The 26,657-nt window shown below is 41.6% G+C and overlaps 1 protein-coding gene across 4 annotated transcripts in view; it reads left to right on the top strand.

Moving 5' to 3' along the window:
- PATJ (PATJ crumbs cell polarity complex component) overlaps nucleotides 1-26,657 on the top strand; it is a 134,395-nt gene that overhangs the window by 48,685 nt on the left and 59,053 nt on the right. For all 4 annotated transcript variants that reach the window (XM_085067452.1, XM_085067453.1, XM_085067450.1 and 1 more), the window contains 8 exons: nucleotides 2,563-2,931; nucleotides 4,038-4,158; nucleotides 4,867-5,023; nucleotides 5,910-5,981; nucleotides 6,835-7,012; nucleotides 7,856-7,966; nucleotides 8,709-8,786; nucleotides 11,863-11,980. In XM_085067452.1, the coding sequence (XP_084923578.1) occupies nucleotides 2,563-2,931; nucleotides 4,038-4,158; nucleotides 4,867-5,023; nucleotides 5,910-5,981; nucleotides 6,835-7,012; nucleotides 7,856-7,966; nucleotides 8,709-8,786; nucleotides 11,863-11,980 (1,204 nt within the window). The remainder of the gene's footprint in view (nucleotides 1-2,562; nucleotides 2,932-4,037; nucleotides 4,159-4,866; nucleotides 5,024-5,909; nucleotides 5,982-6,834; nucleotides 7,013-7,855; nucleotides 7,967-8,708; nucleotides 8,787-11,862; nucleotides 11,981-26,657) is intronic.

The following is a 26,657-nucleotide window of genomic DNA, read 5'->3' as shown; positions in this document are numbered from 1 at the left end:
GTTACCTTGGCTATGATATAGGAATGCTGTGTTGTTATTATTAGTCAGAACTAGTGGGCTCAGCTTTGCAGAGCAAGTAAGGTATGGAAGCAGAATGCTTTTAATTAGCATGAAGCAAAATAAAAAAAGTGGAGTATAAGGCACTCTTGAAATACTTTCTTCTTCATAGCCTTCTGATGTTTTCTGGAATGAGTTCTTTGCTCTTTCCTCAATTCTCCTCTTTCTTACTGTCTGAGAAACAATTTTGTTTATTGGGGGAGGATGTGGCATTAAAGATAGTGAGAAGCTCAGATACCAGGGTAATGGGCAATAATATTGCAGTTCTCACCAGTGCAGAGCTAGAGAGATTTGAATATCTTTTAATTTTCGTCTCTTCTCGAGTGCTTTGCAAAATTCATGCTTGTAAATGTATTCTTTTTAGACCAGAAAAGACAATACATAAAGGATCATCCAAAACTGCAACACAGGAAGAAAAATAAATTCCAGATTTTCTTGTACCTGTCTCTGGATGCAAACCTGTATTTCATGCTGAAATGGTAGATTAGAAGCACCAAAAGGAGCAGTGTTATGGGGCAGATGTGGGTACACAGTGAAGAAATTAGCCTGGATGATGATAAATGATATTTACTGATTTTCAGGATGTAAAATGGCGTTTGTTGTTTTCCAGGGACATGGGAAGAGTTCCTGGCAGAGAATTAGTCCTCTGCCAGCTCAGATTGGTTTTCTACTTCCTAAATAAAACCAATGCCATTAAGTATTTGTAAAGAAAGTATTTTATCTTAAAAGTCCTGAAACTGGGATGATCAATTTGGACAAAACACCCTCAGAGGAATTGACTTGCATTTTGTTCTACCTCACGGCTTTGGTAGCAGCTAAAATCCCATTCATTTATTATCTTACCTGCTCACCCAGGAGCCAGGAGAGATGGCACTGCTGCACTGGCAACCAAAATTTCAGCCCAAAAATGACGGATTTTGGGTTTTGAGGATTTTATTTGCTGCCACAGTGGACTTCCCTGTCATGTTTGCAGCATTCCCTGTGCCTTTGGTGGCGCCTGGTGCTGCAGTGCAGCAGTCAGGGATGAGGCAGAGCAAAGTGCTGGATCAGGGCACAAAAACCCTGCGTGGTTCTGAGCAGAGCCAACTGATCAGTGCGCCGTGGATTTGGGGAGGTGGTGGGAGAAGGATGCTGCAGGAGCGAAGGGAAATGGAGTGAAAATGGAGAGAATCAGGATCACTGCAGACTGGGTGTTTTGTGAGATCGAGGTACATGGATCAAATGGGTTAAAGCAACATTTAATGCTAGTTAAATTAATAAAATGTGCTGATTTCTCGGTTGCTGGTGTTCTGCTCTCGTGCCAGCTATTGACTGCATTGTTTCCTTCTGCTCCTGCCTCTCTCTTGTTTTCTCTCCTGCCTCTCACTTGAATTATACAAACATCTCGGCAGTGTCTGGGGGTTTTCCTTCTGTATTTGTACAAATGTAGCAAAACAGGATCCTGACACCGAAGGTCAGCAATGGTGCAGTGCCGTGGGGAGTCTGGCAAGGGGCAGGAAGCAGAAACAAAAACATTTTGAGGAAGGAGCCCTGAATGTGCCCATTGGTTTCGGAGTTTTGGGGGTTTGGGGTGTTGAAGTTGGGTTTGGGGGTTCTTCAGGCTGTAGAGACTTGGTGGCCTGAAGAAAAGAGGGGAAAAGCTCTCAGTGTGTGGCAAAATTCTGGAATAAATGCAGGGCATAAAATCTGATCAGCCTCCCTGTGAGGCAGGGAACAGAACCCATTCCATTCGGGAGGAACAGGAGGTGTTGGGAGCTGGGGAAACATGTGACAAATCCCAGAAAAAGGACTGTTGAGTGAGATCTTTCAGAGTGGGTTTTGATACCTTTCCCCTCGGTTTTGTTGTTTGTTTTTTGGGCTTGAGTTCAGCAGAAGGGTGAGCACTGTTCTCTTTAAAACAGGGAGGTAATGAACAGTCATTTATATCCTTTATTTTGGTGTTTGGGTCATGCATTTCCCCTCTCCCCCAGGTTAAATGTTGTGTGGAATATCCAAGGTAGGGACAAGCAAGTATGGCTTTTATTTGGGGTTTTTTTAGGGGTTTTAAGTTGCTGACACTGTTGCATAAGCAAAGTCTTAGGTTGTTTATTTAGATGAATGTATTGTGAGAAATGTTCATGCATTCATAAAGCAACAGCAGATATGTCTGAAAAACAGAGATACTTTAACTAGATTTATATGTGCTTTTTCCTGTGGTTTTTTTTTAGTGTTAATTAATAATTTCATTCCCTAACTTCAGTCCAGATTGGTTTTTCCAAATGGCTGCAGAAATATCTAAGCTGTGCAGCTTTTAAATTTCTTTATACTAAAAAAAACATTTGTGCTGTCTGCTTCTGGTGTTAAAATCATAAGTCACAGAGTCTGTTTTATTTCAGAAAATGCAAAAGGTAGAAGATTTTCACTTTAAAAATCAGAATGCTTTAAACATGGGCAAAACCTAAAGCATAGTTTTGAAAGAGTTGGGAGACAACATGATCTAAAATATTCCTTTAATGATTTCTGCAGGGTTTCAGAGATGAGACACCTTATAAAGAAGAACTCGTTGATGAACCCCATTTGGGCTTGGGAAGGTCATTTCAGCTTTCCCAGAAGGATGATGACTTTGGGAAGGAGTCCTGGGAGATGTGTGAATTTCTGAAACCTGGAGCAGAGGAGGAGGAGGAGGAAAGGGAGATGCTGGTGGATGAGGAGTATGAGGATTCAGATTTTCTGAAATGTGATGCATCAGGAGGAGAGAAGGCAACTTCAGACAGGAACCTGGACACAGAGCCATGGGCAAAGCAGCTGGAGAGCACTGAAATACAGGATTTGAGATCCAGTGCTAGCCTGAGTCCCACAGAGTCCCTGGAATATCCACTCAGGGAAGATGAAAAGGTGAGGAATGCTGTGTTGGTCTCCATGCTGAGCATGGATCCCTCAGGGCAAACTCCAAAACTAAACCCTGAGGACTCATTCTGGTGTTTTAATTACTGGAATTTAACTGATTTATTCACTTGGGTACCTCTAACAGACACCAGTCTGTCCTTCTGTACATCTTGGAAAGTTCTTTTAGTTATTTATTGTCTGTATATTCACCTGCTGGGGTGAGATACGTGGTTGGTGTATTCACAGGCATCCTGAATTTATCTTTTTTCCCATCTCTGACTTGTGGGGTTGGTTTTTTTTTTGGAAGCTGTGCTAATATGGGGTCTGTCAGTAACAGCAGAATGTCATTGCATGGGTTTAATACTCCAGGGGCTTCAGTGAGAGAAACTCCCTCTTTCCCTCATTTTTTAAACCCAAATCAGTTCCTTGTACAGTTGAGGAAGGAATTATGGCAAGGATACTGGTGGATATAGGAGTAGGATGAGACAGCTTCAGGGAAATTGCAAAACTCTTTATACATCTTTCTCAAGTATTCTGAGAATTATTTTCTCTTTCTGATTGTTTGTTCATCTCCTTCCCAAAGAAAAAAGTGACATTGTTAGCCTCCCATGTACCACCTTCCAAGGTATGTGGTTTTATATGAAAAAAAAAAAAAAGGAGTGGAAAAGGATTTAATGTCACAGCCACAGAGAATTTCAGGTTTTGCTTGGCATGTCCCCTTAAGCACTATGTATATAAACAGACTAAAATGCACTTTCTACTGACAATTTTATCCCAGAGTGCGCAATATTAACTTTATCCATTTGTTCCTTACACAAAACAAATGAGCAAGAGTAAAGAAATTTTTGTCCAAATTGCAGGTGAGGAGAAAGATACAGTTGCTTTATATTTCAATTGCATATCACATTTTTCATGCCTCTTCTTAATGCAGTGCGTAAATGAGCAGTTAGTATTTAAATGAGCAGTTAGTATTTCATAGTTACCTGAATAAATATGAATGTAGCTGAGGAAATGTGTATGTTTGCTGTAAAAAATTAATGTTCCTGTCAAATACCCCAGTGTAAGTTAATACCATTGCTTCCAAACTTTAATTACTTCTTTTCTCTTCTGTGAAGTGTGAAGAGAATGCTACTGTAAGGTCACACTTTCCTGGAGCCACAGCACACAGCAGCTACCAAAAAGACACATTTGATGCTGAAACAACCCAGTCAGGAGTGAAAACCGAGATGGATTTAGGTTTGTGAGAAGGTTTTTCTTTGTCTCATCATTTCGTATTTACAAATCTAAATTCTTTAGCAAAACACAAATACTTCCGAATGATAAAATATTCAAATGAAGATTTCTGCAGGCTCAAGGCAGTCTGGTTTTAAATAGGTTTCAGCTTTATAACCTTGCTTCCTCCTCCAGATCTGGTCAGGTTTAGATTAGAAGGTAGGAAGAAATAATTTAATCAGAGGCCAGCTTGGACAGGGCTGGATGCAACCTGGGATAGTGGAAGGTGTCCCTGCCACAGCTCTGTCACTTTTTATTGCTAACTTTATAGATTTTTACACTTAAAAAATAAAAATAAAGTGACAAGTTCTCCAGGTGACTTTAGCACAACCAAATATTTGCAAGTGAGCTCTGTGGTAGATAATTGCCCCATATCTTGGTTTTGTGATCTGTGCTGAGGAGCAAAGTTTCTCCTTGTCAGATGGCCAGAGATGAATGGTTAGAATTTGGTAGATCCATCAGGGAAATAAATTTATCCCCCTGCCTGAAGCAGCACTCCCTGTTTGGGAGGAAGCAGCTCCAAGCCTGTCCAGCCTGGCTTTAAACACATCTGGAAGCTGGTGGGATTAGGGGTTTCATTCCAAGGGTGAAATAATTGGTGGGTGCCTGGACAGAGAGTTCAGAGAGTTCAGTTCAAAGCAAAAGCTCACATCTACTCCTTTTTTTCCTTAGGGACAAAGCTTCAGGGTGACTCCAAAGGACCTGGGCTTGCTGCTGATTTGGAAGATGTTGGAAAAGAAGTGCAGAAAGAGGAGAATTATGTTTTTTCCAAGAACCAGGAATCTCGGAGAGTAACCACCTTAGCTCAGCCTAGAACAGCATTGTGCAGGTATGGAGAGAGATTTCAGGTTTTGAAAGACTTTCAGTTAATGATCTTCACTGTCCTCTTGCTTTACTCAGCTGAGTTATCATTAAAGGCTGTGTGAAATGCTGAGGCAGACACAGAGGGACAGTTCTGTGACTTTTCCCCCAGGAGATGGAGTTTGCCTTAAAACTTTAAGGAGCTCTCCTTGATTTTCCCATTCTTTTGTTCTTCCTTTTGGGAAGAGCAGTTCAGCTACAGCTCTCAGGCCTCTGCAGGAAACTCCAGTCCTGCCAGTGGTGCTGAGAAACCTTGGGCTGGCACTGGCTGTGGATATTTCCCTCTTCTATCAAGTGTGCCAGTCTTTCCCCACCAGTTTGGGCTCAGTGGGTAGTGGAGCCTGTTGATTCCAATCCTCAGGACTTCCCCAATTTCCTGTGCAATCTCCTCTCAGAAGGAAAGCAGCTCAACAATAAGGTGAGAGGATTATTCTGGAGGGTTTAATGGAACACACAGGATCTGTTCTCCCACTTGGATCATCATCTGCTTACTGGTTTTGGCATGTTTATATCCCTCTCTAAGCATCGCAGCATATTTATCAGAAAGCAAATGTTAATTGCTTAAATAGTCATTCTGATTGAGTAAATGCAGTGCAGATTTGTGTATCACAGAGCAGCTTATAAATTTGGTCTGCCCATCATGTTTATTTCTGGAGCATTCCTTAAGTACATTTAAACCTAAATACAAAAATTCCTGTCTGGTCTGTTGACTCTGTACGTTTGCTTTAAACTGGGCAGTGTGAGAAGGTGTTGCTGTCTCGCTGCCAGATACAAAATATGTGAGGAATTGTGACCTGGCATGGCTGATGCCTCTTTTATTTTTTATTCCTCCCCTCCCCTCTGCCCCAAATTAGTGAATTACCCGAGAGAGAAGAAGGAGAAGGAGAAGAAACTCCAAACTTCAGCCACTGGGGACCACCACGGACGTACGTTCACATTATTACATTTTTCCTTCCCATTTGCCTTCTGTCTTTTTTTTTTTCTGTGAGCCAGATTAGTTCTTGTTGGGTAGTTTTTTTCTCTCCTCCTCTGCCAATAACTTTAGGGTACCTGTGTACCTTGGGTTTTCCTGAAGAGAGGGAATTTTTAACAGATGTTCAGCAGAATTACACCTTCTATTTGTACAGCTGACTTGGGAAAGCTTGGCTGGTTTGGGTTGTGGATGACCTACAAGTTCTTGCTCATTTAATAACTATTAGGTGTGAACAATGCACACAGAGCTGTGCTGTCTCCCTTTCCATGGGTTGCCTGCTCAAGTCCATGGCAGGATTCCAAACTGCCAAGCCAACTTTTAGCCACATCCTTGTTGTATTGTTAACATTTTTAGGTGAATTGTTTTTATGGTCCCGAGTAAAATATGATCAGAAAGTTCCTGCTTGGGCTGATGAATATGCACTGAAGTCAGCATTCAGAAAGTTGGATGAAATACTTCATTATTTGTCTAGCATGCCACTTGCAGGGCTTCCCATTCCCAGACAATTTGCTCAGGCTGAAAGAGGATGAGTGTTTACATGAAGATCTGACTTTCTCTGAAATCAAAGCCTCTGCCCAGTGGGCATGGATTGGCAGCAGAATTTTGTTCTTTTTGTGGGGTGAGATCTGCTCAGGGTGAGAACTCAACTCTTTGGAGAGCATCCTCAGGCTTCTGACTTTATCTCTTTACTCTCTTAAATCTTCTTGAAAGACCAGGAGCTTACATTTATTTAAGGCTTTGCATTTATAGTTAAAAAAAAAAAAAACCCGTTTGAAGCTGTTAAAACCACCACATATTTTTTTCAGTGTTGAGATCTTCAGAGACCCTCACGTGTCCCTAGGAATCAGTATTGTTGGTGGCCAAACTGTCATAAAGCGCCTGAAGAATGGAGAAGAACTTAAAGGGATCTTTATCAAACAAGTTTTGGAAGACAGCCCAGCAGGAAGAACAAGGGCTTTAAAAACTGGAGATAAAATACTCGAGGTAAATGGAGATAAACCTTCCTTTTTTTAGTCTAAGAAATAAAAATTGACTCGAACGGCGTTGGGTGGAGAGAGGAACAAAATCCTGCCACCATTTCATGAAGTATTGACAACACTGTGTTTTGAAAACCAAAAGAAACCTCTGGTGGTGTTTCTTTTTTGAAGGTCTGACTGTGGAGCTCTTTTAACATTCTCCTCTTAACATTTCTTAACATTTAAGAAAAAATGGTTCCTGGTGTCTGAGGGGGAAGTGAAAAAAATGGGAGTGTCCTCCTCCCAAATATATGAGGAATAAGTTGTAGCGTATCTATAAGCATAAATTTAATATATACAAGAGCACAGACTGTTTGTACTGAATTATGGGCTGTTATTTTGTGTGTGTGGATTTAGAGTAGTTAACTGAGAACCACTGTTTGGGATAAATCCCTGATTCTGGCAGGTGCTGCGGGGGAAAATGTCATTCCTGCCTCTCACCCCTGCTTGATTTTGTACTCATTTTTCTCCAAATTAATAGTTCAGAATGTGGGGTGCCAAGCTGATAGTGCTGACAGGTTTAGTTTATGAACAGGTAAAATCTGGAAGAGTTAGATTATATCTAACATTATGTTAGATATCTTCTTCCTTATGTTTTTATCTAGAAGAATTGTTCTAGGCAACATATGGCCATCTTTTAATTGTGAATACTAAGTAATAGACTTTTCTGTAAACCATCATCGAAACATCCTTTACAAATAATTACTCTTGACTGGTTTTGATGCCTTCCTCAGATACACTAATCTTCTGCAAGTGTTTGTGATGCCTTGTAGTGACTCTGTACCTCATAAAAATAAACTTTGTTTGTCAGGTTTCTGGGGTAGACCTACAAAATGCCACCCATGAGGAAGCAGTAGAAGCCATCAAGAATGCAGGAAATCCTGTGGTGTTTGTAGTCCAGGGCTTGGCTAATGTACCAAAAGTAAGTTTATTTCCATTTCTATTCCAAAATTTAATAAATGCGTAACAAGCATCTTATTTTAAATTTTTGTTAAATCCCTTCCAGCAAGTTCCATTGATTTTTGTGTCCAAGGATGGATCCTTTCAGTCAATTACAGACTAATTGATTAATTGATTACTTCTCTGGCCTGATTGGAAACCTCATTTCCCTGATACACATGGAGTAGATGTAAATCTGTTGACTAGGAGTTAATTAAATTCTCCTACCTCTGCAATAAGAGTCTGGCCCTGTGTATTTTAATTTGTCCAAATTTCATAATGTAAAAACAAACTCTGTTATCCAGAGGAACGGAGGTGTAACTAAAATCAGTCAGATTCACACCAGCAGCTCCCTGTAAAATGTGTCACCAGAGGGACCTGAAATAGTGATCTGGGAGTAAATTAGTCCAAGAGATTTGATGCATCTCCTCATCCTCAAGGCCAAAGCAAGAAAGTTTTTAAAGCCTTAGTAAGAACAGGCATTCAATTCTACCTACCTAAAGTACACCCAGAAATCCCAGAATTCTGTGTGCTTTTGCTGTAAGAATGTCATTCAGTAAATTCAATGAAATAATGTAATTTAAAGACTTCACTGCAATGCCCTTCTACATGGGACAAAATGCAGAGTGCCCTGGGGAGCTTTGTCGTTGTCAGGAGCTGATCTGGAAGTTTGTTTTGCAGGTATAATTCTCTGTCTAATGTGTGTAATGTACATTATTTTTCAGGTAGTTTCTCCTGCCCAGCCTAAGGGAATCAAAGTCAGCAAAGATCAGGATGCAGACAAAGAAAATAAGAGCGATAAGGTATTTATTCCATTCAGTGCTCTACCCAGGTTTTACTAAATCAAATGGTATAATAGCATGTATTCTAACTCCATGATAAGTTCCCTCTGAAGTCTGAAATTAAATTTGAAGTGTTTTGTTGAAATATCTTTGATTCTATGATTTTTTGCCAAATTTCTGCCAAACATTCTGACACGTATTCTGTGGGTGTCTGCTGGGTGCTGAAACCCTGTACTTAGCACAGCTCCTCACTGTCATGTCTCAAGTACCTGTTTTGCTCCGTGTGGAGGCAAATTGATTCCCTTTGTTCAGCAGAAACAGAGAAATGGCAACATGTACACAAATAATGTCCTTAATGGGAGGCTGCCTGAAATACAGTAAAATCACGTTATGGGATAATTAAATCCACAGAGTCTCCTGCATTTCCCAGAGCTGTGTAAAACAAGGAAATGACCAAGGCATCTGGGGCTGCTCAGCTGATGGTGAAGCAGTTGCTGCACAGTGACTTCCAAATAACTTCACAGCAGTTTTAAAAGAGGAAAAGTCTGTTTGGTAGAAAACGGGGAATTTGTTTTAGTGGCTGCTGTAAGGGGAAAAAATTAATTTTTCATTTTCAGCTGTCTCACTCTCGTGGCCTTGGTGTTTTCCTGTGGGATTTGATTTGTTTGAGGAGTGTAGTTCAGGTACTTTGAGGGTGTGAGAGCAGGAGGAGCAGAGACAGAATTAATGCAGACAATAAGCTTTGCCTGGTGCAATTGAACTACAAATAGGACGAAGTTTTCATTTGATCCTACTCAGTACTCTGCTGTTTGTTGGGTACCTGAGAGGACCCTCTTGCCTCCAAAAGTTTTTGTGAGCCTCCTTTCAGATCCTGTCGGGGACAGGAGCAGCGAGGCTCACTTATCAGAAAAACGTGTTGAAGATGTGCTTTCATGCCAGAGGATAATACTTCCAATGAAGCACTTACAATCCCCTTTTCTTGCCTTTTTTTTTATCTATATTTCTAATCTCAAAAGCTCTCATCCTCTGGCAACGTGCTGCCTTTAATCTCCAGCACTCCGGCGTGTCGCGTTCTGCAGCGTTCCGAGGTTAAAGAGGGAGCCTAATCTTTTTCAGGCCTTTTTCATCTATTGGTGCCATAAACTGGTGGGTGGAATATAGAAGAGCTTCAGTGCATAAATGTGTAGCTCCTTTTTGGCTTTGAACATGTGCTCACAAAGCAGTCGTGCTGCACTTCTGTGGGGTCGTCTCGGAGTTGGAAAGAGTTGCTATTAGTGGATTATTAGTCCACATCCCTATGGGGAATCAGTGATATTTCTAGTCCAGTGTTCAGAGAGTCTTCACAAAAGAGTTTGGTTTGAAAGCAGCCACATCCAGCTGGAAAATCTGCTTTTTCCTGTATCTTTTCAAATACTGAAGGTTTCCCTCTGATTTGTGAGCGTTTATCCTCCTCTGCTGATCTGTTTGTTTCAAAATGATCACTTTAATTTCTATAAAGCCACTTAAAACAATAGTGGACGAACCAGATGTCAACATCATTTTGCTGACTGGCGGTGTAAACTGTGCTTTTGCCTCTGTGTTAATACAAAAACATGGTGTAATGGAGCAGCCAGGCACAATTTTCTCCTCTGGGTTTCCAGTGGGACAGGAGGGACAAGAGATATTTGTCCCTCTGAGCCATGGAAAACTGCTGGATAAGCCTGGGTGTCTCATGTAATTTCACACAGCTTCTCTAACAAATGTTTAAGGTCTTAAAAAGCCAAAGGGTCAACATTTAGACTGTAAGTTATTACTAAATTACAGCCATAATAAAGTGACTCATTTGTCACAGGCAGCTGAAAGTGAGGCTGCAGGTTTTCCAGCTTTACCTGCTCAGTAAAGTAGAACCTGAGTCCTCCCATGCTTCCTGGATCATCTGGGTTTTGCACAGTTCTGTCTGTGTTGGCTGCAAGAAAAAAGTGGGAGGCACATGTTGTGTGTTGTATCCTTTTGGAAAAACAGCTGCTGTGCTTCCAAGTGCTCTCGCTACACTTTTGCTTTTGCTACTGTTGGATTTAATTAATTTCGTGTATTGCTGTCATTCTGTGATCACTGCAGCACTTCCTTGTTACGTTTTTTTAAATGGATGAGATGACACATACCTCACAAAATTTCCCACATCTTGCAGCTCACTACTTCCACCATTCTATACAAATTCAACTTCAAGAATTTAAAAATCAATACGCAGGTTCAGCTTTCATTGCGCATGGTAAAAAAGGAAAAAAAAACCAAACAAAACCAACATTATCCCAGGCTCGATGTTTGGGTGTTGTGTCATATTTCCCAGCCACAGAAAGAATTAACTCCAGGCATTCTGGGTGCTCTAATGGCATCTCCTCCCTGGTGTTCCCTCTCTAAAGTGCATCCAGCTATTAGCAGAGGGCTTGCAGGGGATGCAGCTGAGCATCATTTAGTGGAGTCGTGGTGCAAACCAAGGCAGGACTCAGTTCCTTGGAGCTATAAAACCAATTGCTTAGCTGAGCCAGTACCTCCATCAGAGCCAGAGGCTGCTCTGCATTCCTGCCATGCGCCGCTACATGCATCATTATAGGAGCTGCCTGTATTTATGTGAGGTAATAGAATTTTACTGGGAGATGTGAGTCAAAATCTTTATTAAATTTACGCCAAAATACGGACGGGCTGTGGTGTTTAAATATTCATGGATGGACTGAGAGGATTGAGTTGTTATTTTATGTTTTAAAGAAATTGACGTTTATCAGCACCAGACAATTTTGTTATGGAGACTGTAATAAGAAGCAGAGTGTAATTTAATGTTTGCTTTTAACCCTTGATTAATGTTCACACTTTCATGGTTATGACAATACACGAGTATTTTGTCAACAAGTAAATGTGCATGCACAATTGTGTTTTAGTTTCTTTTTCTTGATGTTCAGTGTCACTTCTTGCTCTGCTTTCTTGCACAAAAAGCCTTTGCTGCAGAATTTAGCATTGTAATTAAGTGCTGTGTCTGTGCACATTCAGTGCAACAGACAATGGGATTTTTTTTTTGTGCTCAGAGGTTACAAAACACCTAACAGTTTGTGTTTGAATCCATCAGAGAAAATATGGGGCTCCACCTCCCATGAAGCTGCCACCTCCTTACAGAGCACTTGAAAGGCATCATGCAGAGGAAGCTGCCCTGGATGAAGAGGAGGATGAGGATGCTTGTGCAGAGGGTGAGTAGTGCTCCAGTCGTTGCCTCAGGTCACATTTGTGGGACACAGTCAGGCTGTGAGAAGCCTTTGTGCCATTTATTGCTTGTGCTGTGGGCTGTGGTGCTCAGTGTGGCCACAGCATCAATCCTCAGCCTGGTTTGTAACTTAGGTAGTCCTGAAGAGTGGGCTGCAGTGCAAGTGAAGAGCTTCTGACAGCATAATTTAGATACCAGCTGCTTTTGAAATACAACTTGGGTTAATTACAGCTTCGGTTAAATGGAATATTATTGTCCAAAGCTCATCTTGCAATATTTAGGAATACTGAACTCGCAATTAGGAGCCTTAAATGACTTTCTCAAGTCAGTTACCTTTTTTTTTTTTTTTTTTTTTTTTTTTTTTTTTTTTTTTTTTTTTTTTTGTCTGTATGCTCTTTTGTACCAAATCAGCATAAGGTGGAATGAGGCCTTGACCAGCCTGGTCTGGTGGAAAGTGTGGAATTCCACCCCTGGCAGGGGTGAAATGAGATGATCTTTAATGTCCCATCCAACCCTGTAACATTCTGTGATCCTGTGTGGGCTTTTGTTGGGTTTTAGTTTATATTTTATTTGCTACAGTGGTTTTTCTCATCATCCTGAGCTCTCAAACCCACTCGGTAAACCTCCAATTGTAACAAACTCATTCCAGCTCGTTATTAAAGTTCTAATTCCCAGTCAAAGGATATGTGTGATAAGTAGGCTGACACCTGAGTTATCTAATTAGGTAGTGCCTCAATCCAAGTGCTTGCTAGGCCTAAGTTAATACTTTGCACAGAAGTAATTCCTTATTCATGGGCTTGGTCATTTTTTAGCTCTGCTGCCATCCCTAACGATATTGCTGGCTGAGTCTGGAAGCTGAAAAGGTAAAGCTCCTGCTGATATTAAATTCATCAATCCTACCAGGCTTGGCAGCAGCACACAGATCTGTCCAGGGGAATCTCCTTCTCTCTCCCCTTTTACTGTCTGAAGTTGAGTGTTTTGCTGTAGCCATCTTGTCCATGAATCTTGGAAAACAGAGATATATTCTTCCTCACTTCATTCTGTTCCTTTAAAAATTAGAACAGGCTAAGGAGCATAAACTGAGTTTGTGCCTCAGCCCTTGCAGTAAAAAGCATGTTAGAAATGATCCAAGTGTGCTTAATGACATTAAGCATCTTGGCAGCTGTGGAATGGGCCTTTTACAGAGTCCCTGCTCTGTGATCACTTAAAAAACAAAGTTTTCTCTGCAAATCCCAGTAGAGGATTGTTTCTGCGAACTGCTTGGTGTTCATAACTTCTGCCCTGATTTTTGAGCACCTTTCCCAGAAATCCCAACCCAGGCAAGAGCTTGTTTTTCTTAACTCCCCATTTCTATGTCCATATTGATCTGTTCCTTACCCACTTACCCAACTCATTCTACTGAGTTTGAAACCTTAACTAATTATAAGTGAACAGGTGGATTTATTGTCTTCCTGATTTAGAAGATAAGCAATCTTAGAAGGAAGATGTGGTGTCAGCCCAGGTAAATTCACATCATAACCTCTCCTTCCATTTGCTTCCTGCAGCTCTCAATCTCTGTCATAGCACAGAAAGCCCTGGAGGGCATTTTGAGGTGGGACAGCTGTTAAATCTGTCCTCTTGATGTGCTCCTGATGGATTTTATTTTATTTTTTAGCATTCTTATTAACGCAGCTGCAGTGGCAGGAACCTGCTCATCAATTTCTTTCAAACTCCAGAAATACTTTACTTGCTCTGCTTGACATTTGCTCTCCTTGCTTATCACTTATTTCAACCCTTCCTCTCATCCTTTGTCTCCACATCCTCCATCATGCCCCAGACTGAAAAGGAAAGCAGAGCACTGTTAGTCTTCCTGCCATACTTAGAGAATTTTTCTTTCCTTTCTGTTCCATCCATATTGCCTCAAGAGTCTCCATGTTTTGCCTGTTTTCCCGTTAAAGTGGCTGAATAACCTTTTGGTACTGATTTAATTTCCCCTGTGGGATCTAAACCCACTTTCTTTTGGCAATTCTCCCTTTTATTTCTGCTTTCCCACTACTGAAGCTGTGGCTCTCCTTGCTGGCTTGCTGGAACAAACAATCATTTCTTGTAGATGTTCTCCCTTTTCTTTTCAAGGGTTGTTTTTGATCCAAAGAGGGCAAATCCTTGTTGGGAATAGAACTGTGAGGTCATTTTTGGTTTAGAGAAACTCCAGATGTGTCCTCCATGTTCTGTGGTTCAAAGTTTAAAGTTCCAGGTGTTTTGTTGTTTGGTTGTTTTTTTTTTCAAATGTGACTTCTTAGTTTCAGATCTGCTTCTCCTTTCTGTTTGCTGCCACCAATGCTTCCAACCTCATTTCCTAAGTTCTTAGATAGCTTTTCCTAGACTTTGAGGGCAACTGGTATTTCCTCTTGTTTTATTTCTGCTTCTAGTGACACTGTCAAATCTTTATCAGTACCCAGCTCTAACCCTGGGTGTGGGTTTTGTTTTCTCTGTGCTTTGAGGTTGCTGCTTTAGGGCTTTCAGTTCATGCATGGAAACAGTTTTGCACAATGTCCAGCATGTCCATCCTGCTGCAAAAGGAGCTTCCAAAAAACTTCATCCCCCCAGAAACCTTACAACACAGGTTTGGAGTTCTGACACTTGACCATGGCAGAGGCTGTTTTGGAGAAAGAGGTGGTTTTTTTTTTCAGACTTCCCAAATCTGAAAAACACTGGGTTGTGAATGGGATTTTTTTTTCTTTCTTTTTTTTTTTTTTTTAAAATCAAAACAAGTCAAAGGAGGGGAGAGCACACAAAGGAGCTGTTTGTGCTGGTGAGCAGCTGTGCTGCAGACGGCAGAGGTGTGCTCTAAGAACCTGCTAATGGACTTATGTGCACCCCGTTGTGGCTTATTGCCATAATGAGGGGTTGGTAGTAAAAAAGAAGCAGAGGAAATGGATGGGCAGAGCAGTTTGTAATGGAATGTTTTGGGAGGTTTTCCTTGGGGGAATTCAGAGCTGCACAGTTTGGGTACAACTTGGTCACACTATTTGCTGCAATCATAAATTAGGCAGGAGAGAGCTAAAAAAACATTATAGGAAAACTAAAAAGACAACTGTTGAAAGAGCTTGAAATCCTTAATTTCAATTGCTGTTATATTTTTAGTGAAATCTTTTGTCAGTTGGTTGACTGAGATCGATCTGGTTGGTTTCAAATAAGTCTAAAATAATAAAAATAGATAGTAATAAAAAATTTGTGGAAGGTGGCTTAGATAATGGACTAAGTTAGTGCTGTGCTCAGACTTCCTGTCTGCAAGGATATTTAACTGTATCTAATAAGGGGATAATAATACCCCCTTCCTTTTATTTTGTCTCTAGATAATGTAGAAATCAATGAAGCTGTAAAAAAGCATAATGATTTATCTTCCTGAGATGCTTTTTGAGGAGCAGTGGTTTCTCCACCAAAGCAAGAGATTTTAAAACTTCTTTGGTATTTTGACTTTGCATTCTTGACTCAGAGCATGGGGAGGCTCTGGGATGGAGAAGTTTGGGATTTCTCATCCCTGGAAGCGTCCAAGGTGAGGTTGGACAGGACTGGATGGGCTTTTCCCACCCAAACCATTGCATGATTCTGTGATTCCCCACTGTGATAAATCTGTGGGTACAGGAGGGTTGGGTTGGGATTGGGAAGCTCTCAACACACCTGAGGTTTTTAGCAGATTCAGTGATGTCTGTGATCAGCGAGAGCACAGTGGCTTTCCTAAATAAAATATGGAAAAAAAGGAATCAAGTTCAGTTCAGACTTTGAGGAAGGTGTGGTGAAGTGCATGGGGTGGGCAGAAACAGGATCTGTGGAAGTGTCTGTGCACTGCTGTGGGTGAGGATGGGAACGTGCTGATCAGCATTTTGGGAAAATGCCAGGATTATTAACAAATGACTCAACTAAAGCCAACCCACTCACAATTCCTGGGAATCTCACTGTTTGGAGTCTGGTTTATGCAAAGCTGTGCTAAAACTAGGGAAAAGCAATCCCAACTTTGACTTTTCATTTTGGGGAGGATCATTTTCAACCTGAAAATGTTGATCTTTGGTGAAAGCAGCTCCTGTGGCCAAGCACTGCCTCTCCAATAGATGTCACTGCAATCAACAGCAAACAGGGATGATGCTCAGAGGGGAAGATGTAGCTTGGAAAAGGCTTCAAGCTTTATGAAAATAAAATATAGTGAAAGCAGTTATTGCAAGATTTAATGTTGTTAGGTATAGTACCAAGTGTATTTAATACAGTGGATTTCCTTAGATCAGGCGAGAGCCAGGATTAGACAAATAGAGCAGAGACTTTCATTTTTCAGCTCTGTGTTAATCTCTACTTAATGTGACTCTGCACTGCTAATCTTCTTTTCCCATTCTTGCTCTGACCCATAATTAGCTCAAATTCGTGGGGTTTGTAACCAGCCCTGGTATCAGATCCAGAACCTGCTGGGCAGAGCCACAAAGCTGCTGTGCCACACCAGGATGGATGAGGGACTTTGGTGTCACTGCAGTTTGAGGTTTTGGGTTCGTTTGGGGTTTTGCTGTTGGGCTGCTTTCTTTACTCTCTTTGTGAATCACACGCTCAGTTATCATCTGATGAAGTATTGCGAGAGGAAATTACATTTTTGATGAAGTAATAGTAAAATTGCAGCTGGGACTTCTTGTGGTTTTTACTGTGTGCTTGACATAATGCACTGAACAGATGGCTGTGTGTGTGCTGTGAGACATATTCTAAAGGAAGGACAATGAACTTTAAAAATGAACAAATTAATGATATTAACGAAATAACTGAGTATTTTGAGTTGGTTTTAATGTAGCTTTTGGAAGAGAGAATTAGTAGGACTTCCCAAAATAACTAAGTATGTTTATAAATTCAGAGAGAGATTTTATCTTTGCCTTTTCTTTTAATTACTAAATGAAGGATTTTGAGTCTTTTCAGTGTTTCAGTTCAGCATTCATTGCAGCGAAACTCACATTGCTTGTTTGGGGTTTCAGCAAAACACAAGTTACTATGAAGTTTGAGCCTCTTTATGCTTATAATGACAGATTGGTTTTGTTTTCTGACATCAAAAAAAAAAACAAAACAAAACAAGCAAACCCTATGCCACGAGCACATATCAGTGTTGGGAAACTGCAAGATCTGCAGCGTCGGGGAACAAGGGATTTAATGAAGCCGTTTGTGCGAGAGAAATTAATTTTTAACCCCCGTAGCTCGCAGGAAGAAGGATGCTCAGATAAATAAGATTATTAACTGCTCCTCTGCCATGCAGTGGGTCATTAGGCAGGAAGGTACCTGCAGCTGGCAGCCTCACAGCCACGCCGGGGGTGACACGTTTGGGGATAGAGATGTCACTCGGATGCTGGCAGAGCACAAACAGCAGCTGGGAGCATCCGTGGGTCAGATGTGGGAATCCAGGGAGCTGCTGCTCCCTGCTTGCTTCCATAGGCAGCTCTGCTCTGCTCTGCTGGCAGATGTAACTGGGAGCTCGTGGGCAGCCCGAAATTAATGTAATTGATGGCATCTCGCAGTAGAAACAGACAGACGGTTTGCCCTTAAGGAGAGAAAAATCTCAGGAAAATAGGCCCAAGGTCGTCAGAAGAAAGACAAGCCCTGAGCCTGTGTGTGATGAGGATTTGAGCTGCTTACAGCCCTGAATGTTTGTCAGGAATGCAGATTTCCTGAGTACATGCTGGTACAGCAATGGTACAAGGGGGTTTCCCAGGTAAGGATTCACATCTATCTCTGTGTCGTGTTTGTTTCCAGCAAGTCATTTTTAAGCATTTTTAGTGATAATTTAGAACTAGTGAAGTGCTGGAGAAGGAAAATAATAGCAGAAATCTTTTTTTTTTTTTCCTTCAGTTTGAAGCATGGACATATAGCATGATTGGAATATTGAATGCATTTAATATCTTCAAAATATTTTTGTCTTGTGTTTGCTTATAAATCATTGCTTCTGTGTATGGCAGTGCTCAACATTCCTATATACAAAACTGACTGGAGCACACAGTGCTTAAAGTATAAGAATTCATAGCATTAAATTTCTTGCTGTATAGAATAATCTACTCTTCCATAACTGTTATTGTAATGCAGAGACAGATGGCTGAATTTTCTTCACTTTGCTTGTTAAGAATGTGTTAGGTAAATGTTTTTAGACTAAAATAAAAAGCTGCTGGGAATCTAAACTGAATATTCAGCATTTTCGTGGTAGAAGGAGGCAAAGCAAGAATAAAGCAACGTGATAGTAAACAAATGAGCTATTTGCAATGAAGGATAATCTAATCTAATCTTTAAATATTGCCTGAGATTGCATTTGTTCTTAGGTAAGATCTTTTCTTCCAACACAAGGCAGGTATCCAGAGAATAGCTCTGAAACGCTCGGCATGAAATACTCTGATTTGATGTTATAAGGTTATTACATTGTCTGAGGCTTGGTGCAGGTGGCTGATGTTGTTTGGGATCTTTGATCTCACTCCGCTGCTGCAGATAAGTAATTTCAGATAGAAGATAATGTCTGTGCTATAAATCTGTAAACCACAGGTACAAACTTGCTAAGAGAGGGTGATACCAGTAGGTCTTTATATTGCTCTCACCAAAGTACTCCTAATATCACTGCAATGACTTGCAACTAAAAATATGTTAAAAGGATGTAAATATTTCAATAGATAAATGAAAGGCAAACACTGGCTCGTAAAAGGTGGTTATGTGTTTATGTTCTTGACTAATAACCTGATTTTTAGATGGGAAGATATCTTTCGTCATTACCACCGTAAATGATGTTGCTCCAATGCACAGGGAAAAAAAATTAAAAAGAAAACTCCACAGTGCCTCATGTCTTGCCCAGACTAGCACAGCATTGCTTCTAGTTAGAATACAGAGCAGATTATTTGCATAATAGCTCTGTTCCAAAATGGTCTGCATGGTTTAAGCAGTAGCTCTCCCAACATGTAGTGCAAGTAAGGCTCTAACAGAAGGGAAATATAAAAAAATGTTAAATGACAATGATTTTGTTCTTTACAGACATTACCTAGTTTTCCACAGTATTGCAGCAATTCAGGCAGCTGTCCAGAATCACTTCTTGAACTGTCGGGAGAAAGTTGAAGTCATTTTTTGTTTCTCAGTCTGAAGAGTTGATTCTCCCTTATTCACTGTCATGGCTTAGGGGTTGCTGATCACTTTGAGCAGGTGTGTAATTGCTCTTTATCAGGGTAGGTGGCATTTAAAGAGCAATGCAGAGTGTTTATCTCTGGGTGTGCTGCCTACAGGAGTGACAGACCAGTGACAATTTGCTTTATGCCTTGCAGTGGCCACATGTGTATTGAGAGCTAATTGCAAGCTAATGACATTAGGAAGGAAATCTATATGGAGATATATTTGTGTGTGTGTGTGCTGTCTGCATGAGAGGAACATCTCTGTTTTATCCCCAAATTCAGACCACTTTTGCCATATTGACATTGAAGGAGATGTGGCAGCTGGCTAAAGGGCAGATGGTTCTTTCTGCTACCCCAGAGGTAATAATGAACCTTTTTTAATCAGTGGGATGATGTGCATGTCTGTTTTCTTCAGCATGCTTGGGGCTCGTGGCTTGAGCTTCTCTGGCTCTGCATCCCCAAAAAGTTGTTAGAGGAAATGTTACAATCTGAGCTTGCCCAGGGAAGCTGTGGCTGCCCCTGGATCCCTGGAAGTGTACATGGACAGGACTTGGAGCAGCCTGGGATGGGGGAAGTTGTCCCTACCCATGGCAGGAATGAGATGAGCTCTAAGGTCTCTTCCAACCCAAACCATTCCACAATTGTGTCATTAAGGAAACAGCAAATTCCTGCTGGTGTGGCTGTAAAAAGTGGGCAGGGATGGAGCTCTGCTCCCCAGAGGCATGGGGGGAGCACCTCCACGGAGACACCCCTGAATCCTCAGGGAATGGGGAAGGATTTCCAGCATCTGGATGGCACCTCAGGTACCACTGAGCAGTGGCTGCTGCTGCTGTGACCTCCCAGCCCTGTCCCTCCCCCTGCTGCCAGGATCCACAGCTGGAATTCCAGATCCAAGGGCAGAGTTAGTGCTGCCATCATATCCTGGGGTTGTTTTGGGAATGGAAGGGAGGAGGAAGCAATGGGGTTAGTGAGTCAGGAGGTACAGCAGGAGCCCAGGACAGGTGAGGGGACTGATTGTGGTACTGGTCTGGGGGAAGGACAGGAGTCGGGGAGGACTCTGCTCCTCTGTCTGTGTGCAGCCAGGCCAGCACTGAGCCAGGAGCCATCCCAGCAGCTGAGCCACCCTGCTCAGGTGATGAGTGTTCTGCTACCAGGGGACAGAGCTGCAGGTGAATCACAAATGTTGTCTGGTAAACCTTGACTTTGTCACCCCACTGATGATTGTTTTGTAGGTACTAAGTGCTTTTAACAGTGGGGTTTTGTTATGTTTCAATGCATTGGCTAGTATGAGATGAGTTTGTATCCTTTTAAATGAAAAACAAGCACATTAGTTATCAGAGATTTCTGAATTCTGGTGTGTTTTTTCTGCAGTTTCAGAACTAAACCTGAGTAGATTTTTTAACCTGTAAATGTTATGCTTGTATAATATCCTGATCTCTATCTCTAGTGAAGTACAGACTTCCCACTCCTCAAGGTGAGCTGGGAAATAATCATTTCCATGCTGTGATGGTCCTGGGAATATTACAAGATCCTGGAGATAAGTTCACATACTTGTGCTGTGCTGTTACTTAGAGATGAGCCATGCACCTGAGCTGGGAGGAATTTGGATGGAAAAGCCAGAGGGTGTGAAGGCACAAGGCATTTTCTTCTGTGTGCACTTGGATGTGGAGCTATGTTCTGGTTCTCTGGGAGAGCAGAGAGGGATTGCACCTCCCAAATGGCTTTTAGGGCCATTGTGCTGCTGAGCCTCCATTCCTCCCTGTGCTCTGGGAGCAAACAGTGAGCAGCAGCTCTCCCTGGGTGTTAAAACAGCACCAGAGTGTGTATCCTGTGTTACTACAGCGTGTAATGGTGTGAGATCTGTGTGGCAGAGCTGTGACTGTGCCATAGTGCAGCACAGCAATGAGAAAGGATGAGATTCCCCTGGTGCTGCACCTCCTGCTCCCTGTGCCAGCTTCACCTGCAGCCTGGACCTTCAGATCCTGACATTTTCCTGTGCTGAATTGTAAACCTTAATGCAAGGTTCTCAACCAGAAACTTTTTTTTTTTCCCAGGTGTTTGGCAAAAAAAATCAGTTTTAAACCCATAAGGTTTGCCTGTAATTTCCTCCATTCATTTTGTCACCTGTTATTCTTCTAGGGATAGAACAGATGATTTAAGGATTAATACAGAATCACTTTGTTGTGCATCATTCATGGATTTAAACAGACAATGCTGTCATTTTACAGCAAGGGTTCATTTCAGGATTGAGTTGTTAGAAGTATGGATGATGTGATTTTTAAAATACTGTTTATATAGAAGTTACGGTTTTTTAAACACTGGTTTTCAAAGGCAGAAAGGCACTGAGGGACCCGCCTGCTAGTGAGGTGTCTCTGAAGGGCTGGGAGAAGAGTGGAAAGGGAAAAAATGGGATAAGACAGGAATGTGATGGATGAGGGATAAGGAGAGCTCTGTGCAAGGATGAGGAAAGAGGTGGGAAGAGATTTTGTGAGGAATGGGGAGCTCAGTGAAGCCTTTGGGGGTCAGAAGGATAGGGATGGGGATGGGATGGGGATGGGCAGGTCTTGCCCAGGGACACAGGGATGGATGGGGACAGCAGGTAGGCAGGATGGCTCCTGGCATTGGAACATCCTCAGGATCACCTCAGGCATCCCTGGATGGGGTTGTTAGAGCTGCCCCAGCCCCTCCTGCCTGGCAGGGCAGCCTGGGGTTGGCAGAGCTGTCCCTGTGCCTTCTCAGCTGATTCCACAATTTGGGAAAGGTGTTGTGAGGCAGGGCAGAGGCAGCAGCTGGGAGCCTCCAGCCAGAGCTCCAGGGCAGAGCTGTGAGGGTTTTAATGAGTGCTGCAGCTAATGAACTTGGATTCCTACAGGTTTGTGTCCCCAGCTCGCCTGCCTTGGTGTCGAGGAAGGTGTGAGCTCCGCTGTAAGCTTTTCCTGTGGCTGGAGCCTTCCTGAGGCTTTCCCTCCAGAGAATTCTCTGCCTTTAATAAAGTGTGATCTCACACCAAGCCTTTCCCCCAGTCAGGGTATTTATCAGGTTTCTCTCCTGCCTATTTTCATTCTTTTACAGCTCCTTTGAGACTTTTGGTCCACCTTGAGATTTGCTGGCAGCAAAGAGGTTTGGGAGTTTGGATTGCACAGGGCATGGTTGTGTGTGCTGTGTTTCTGTAGAAAAACAGAATAAAATTAGCTACCTGATTAGAACTAAGCCTAATTTCTATTAAGAGACTGAAATATAATTAATAAACAGTGGAGCATAACCCCTGGACTGCAGTTGGGAGGAGCTGGCATCTCTTTGGGTTGTTGCCATCTGTTGGGTGTCCTGCTTGGCCATCTGTCACAGGAGACACGAAACATCCTGAGACTTGTGGAGCTCCATGCCACAGGTCCCAGGGATCAGGTGGCCATGGAAATTTAAAGTAAAAAAATAAAAAGGAGAATCCGTGGAGCTCCACCTTAAGACGGTGTTGAGTAAGTCATGGATGCATCTGAATCATCTTATTTGAAGGCTAAATTCTGTAAGAAGGTGAAAAAAAAATCAATTGAGTATCAAGCCAAAAGAATTACAGTAAAAATTACCATACCCCACTCTTATTTTTCCCTCAGGCGTTTATTTTTTAACTTTCTCTTAGTTGATTTCCTCCTCCAGTCAGGGTGGAAAAAGTGAGTCTATTTAATATAGTAAAGTTTATCCGTTTAGCTCTTCCTCCTGGATTAATCCTTGGAGATGGATTTCTTTTGCCAGAAGGAAAAAGAGAGAGTGCTTGACATATTGCAAGTCTCTGCTCACATACATCATCAATTTCCTGATTATAATTGTGTTCATTTCAAAAATGCCCAAAGCTTAATGCATTAATATCTTTATTTCATTAAATACATTAGAAGAGAAGCTATTTGTTGTCTAATAACATATTTTGGTACTAAAGAAAAAAAAAATTTCTTCAAATACTCTGTTCACTTCTTTGTGGTATAATTTTTCTTCTGCAGAAGAATGAATGCCTTGCTTGGCACCTCTTATTTGAAGGAAATGTGTCTGACCCTGGCACTTTTATTTTACTCTTTTGTGGAAGAGAAAACAGGTCTGCCAAGCTCCAAAATCCTTTGGAGAGCTTAAAAATAATCAGAACAGAATTTCTAATACAAAACATTGTTTTATTTAATCAAATCTGTCAAGTGTTATGATGTCATAAGTGCAGCAAAAACCTGATTAACTTCTCCAACAGACTCTCAAGACAGCTGATTAAATGAGATGTATGGCTTATTTAGGGAGAGTGTGCAACTGCTTTCTGATTTCACAGGATCATCCAGAGGGGGATTGGTGTGGAGAGGAATTGTTATCCATTCCTCTGTCCACCTTCCCCTGCCTCACCTGATGGGAGAGGAATTTGGCAGCTGGAAATGCAGGAATTGCTGCCTGACTGACACTTGCAGTGCTAGAAAAATATCTATATTCTCCTTAGCACTGGGCGCCCACTTACTTTCAATTTACATCACGTAGGACAGTTGAGAATTCTTCCTCAATCCAACAGTGCATTTTCAGCCTGGAAGTTTGTATTTCAGTTGTTTAGCTGTGTGAGAAGTGTTCACTCTGTCATCCCCTCTAATGTTCTGCTGAAAATCTCCTCCTCGGGGAGGAGGAATGGATTTGCAGGAGTCTGGCAGGAGAGCTGCCTTGGACAGAGGAGGGAGGAAGGACTTTCTCCTTCATCTCCACTTCTCCTGGGCTGAGATGATGGAAAATCAGAGTTCTGAGCTGTGATTAACACATTAGACACCAGAAATGGGACATCAGAGCTGAATATACGGAAATACTTAGTAAAAGAATGATTATTGTGTGTTTATGAGCCGAAGAGGCTTTCAGGTGGAATTGGAGGAATGTATTGTTTTGTTCCAGGGCACAGAAGTCTGCAGCAGTGCCAGGTGTCGCAGTCATTTTTCACTCTTTTCTCATTTTAGCTCAGCCATCAAAGGCAACCTGTGACATTGGGGAGCTCAGGTTTGTCCCTAAACAAAGCCTCATGACTCAAGCACAGTTTGATAGCTCAGAAGTCATCAGGCAGTTTGTAAGTGTTTGAGGAATTGGGTGGAAGACAAAGCAGGCATGAAGCTAACAAAATACTGATAGCTGCCTAAATTTTTTTTAAATATGAGGAGATAAACCATCTAAACAGCATCGTTGGGCTGGTCAGATCTTTTCCATAAGTGAACTCCCTGTCACCTCATATCCCCTAAAAGCTAGATATGCAGTTTTTTAAATATTTAGCTGCTTTTTAATTTAAATTGGCTTTGCAGTTCGTTTAAATCAAACATTTTCTGCTTTTAACGTGCATTGGAAGTTGTAAAAGGCAATCTGCATAGAGATCTGAGCATACTGCAACCCATTAGCATAATTTTCCTGAATAGCTTTTTTCATTTAAACTATGTGTGCACCCAGAGAATTGAGAGGAATCTGGACCCAGCACTGACCGTAGTAAAAATCCAGCTTTTGCCTTTTTCCACAGCAGCCTGAAACAAAGACCTTTTCTCTGCACAACCCCTTCAGAGGGACTGAAAATAGCTTATCAAACCTGAGCAACTTGTTAGGGGCTGAGAAAGGATATTTTTCTTTGCTGGCCTGCGAATAAAAGCCGTGAGTGTGAAGCTGAGAGTTGTCAGGTGGAGAATTGGGGAAGTGTTTGTGGCCGTGGGGTGATGGCAGAGCCTCCTCTGGGGTCATTAACGAGCTGTGTGTGAAACCCAGACACAGACAAAAGTGGAAATTAGAACGTTTAAAAGCAGGTTTGATCACCACAGAACCTCCATTATCTTCCCTGAGAATAATAACAATGCTTCTGTTAAATATCCTCTGTTTTAAAGGGAAACATGGCAGTGAGAAAATTTTTTTTCTTTTATTAATCATAATTGGCATGTTTGCGTGCAGAGTTTTTATTAGAAAGCTGTTGTTTGTATTTGAATTGCATTCTCATTTCTGTCCAAATGCAAACAGTATATGTTGTTAGGAAAAATGTGAAGTAAAGAAGGAAAGTTGTTCACAATATCTGACCTGATAAATCTTGAGCATTTTGACAGATGTATCGGAAATTTTATATTTCCTTAAATGTTTATATACCTTATTTATATACTTACAATACTTTGATCCCCACAGTTGGCCTAAAAGAGGAACATGCAATACTAATACAATATTTTGGTGCAAAGAAATCTGGTTTTGTAGTAACTAGTTTGATAGTTACAATCGATCTTTAGCAAAACAGCTAGAACCTAAAAATAGTAAAGAGGATTAAAATTTATCATTAAGATTGCCACTGAATTAATTCACAACTGAAGTAGCTGATCATGATCAATCTTCTTGCTGTTAAGACTCTCACTGTAATTCCCAGCTCAGCTCTGTGGGCATTTTCCTGGGCTTTACAGTCCCAGGGATTCATCCAACTTTAATCTTTTTAATCACTGTCACAGCATATTTAAAAACTGCTGTGCAAGCGAACCTAAGACTTCTGTGGGGTTTTTAATCCAAAAGTTTTAGTCATTGTCAAGTCCCTGTGACGTGGCTTTGTTGTGTCACAAGGCAAAGACAGGGTTGGGACTCTCCAGCATCTCTTTTCCCAGTGCCCAGTGGCATTTCCTCCCCTTCACCTGCCCCAAGTCCCTAAGCTTTTTTTATTTTTATGGCTTGTTAGTGCAAAAGTTCTGATTTGATGTGAAGTTTTCCATTGTTTGAGTTTTTTCCTACACTTCACAACAGGCAGCAGCTCCCCTGGAGTCCTTCCTTGAAGAATGTTTGTAGATCTTTGGACTCATCAATACAGGCTGTTTGCTGCTCAAGAAGTCTCCATTGTTCAATCCAAAAAGTCCTCCCATTTTCTCTAGTCCCACTCTAGATGGAGGAGTTTCAGGCTCTCACTGCAGCTTCTTAAATTAATCAAATTAAATGAATCACTAAGTGAAAAATGGCTCAAGAAAAATGACTTCTGAGAGGTGTTGCTGTGTTTGCTCTTACAGTTACTTAGCACTGAGCCCCTAAAAGTCTTCATTAGGTAACAAACTCTCAGTTTGTGACAAGAGTCTGACACAGTTCTCTTTAATTAGACTCTGTGCAGAAAGATTCTGAGATAATGGCTGTGCCAGTCGCTTGGTGGGAACATCGTTATTAAAGATGAAACACTGTCAGGATCAACTGCACTGTTCCTGTCAGGGGAGGAAGAATTTCAATGTTCACAATATTCATTTGTTTGCATTGAGACCAAGTGGGAAAGCAGTGGATTAGAATTCCCAATGTTCAGGCATACTGAATGAATGAGCAGCTTTCAAATCCAAATGTAGGGAATGGATCACAGATCCTACCAGGGCAAAGTGAGAAAATCTGCTCCTGCCAGGAGCTGGGCTTGGATGATCCTTGTGGGTTCCTTCCAGCTCTGGGGATTCTGTGAGAATAGATCAGAAAAGGAATTTCTGTCCCAGTTGGGACAGAAACTCAGTTTAAAGCATCATCTGTTGAGGCACCTGGGAATCTGCTGCTGCTGCTGCA

Source organism: Lichenostomus cassidix, chromosome 8 (assembly GCF_008360975.1).
Source record: "Lichenostomus cassidix isolate B80296 chromosome 8, HeHo_3.0, whole genome shotgun sequence".
NCBI lineage: Eukaryota > Metazoa > Chordata > Aves > Passeriformes > Meliphagidae > Lichenostomus > Lichenostomus cassidix.
This window is presented reverse-complemented; position numbering and strand designations above follow the sequence as displayed.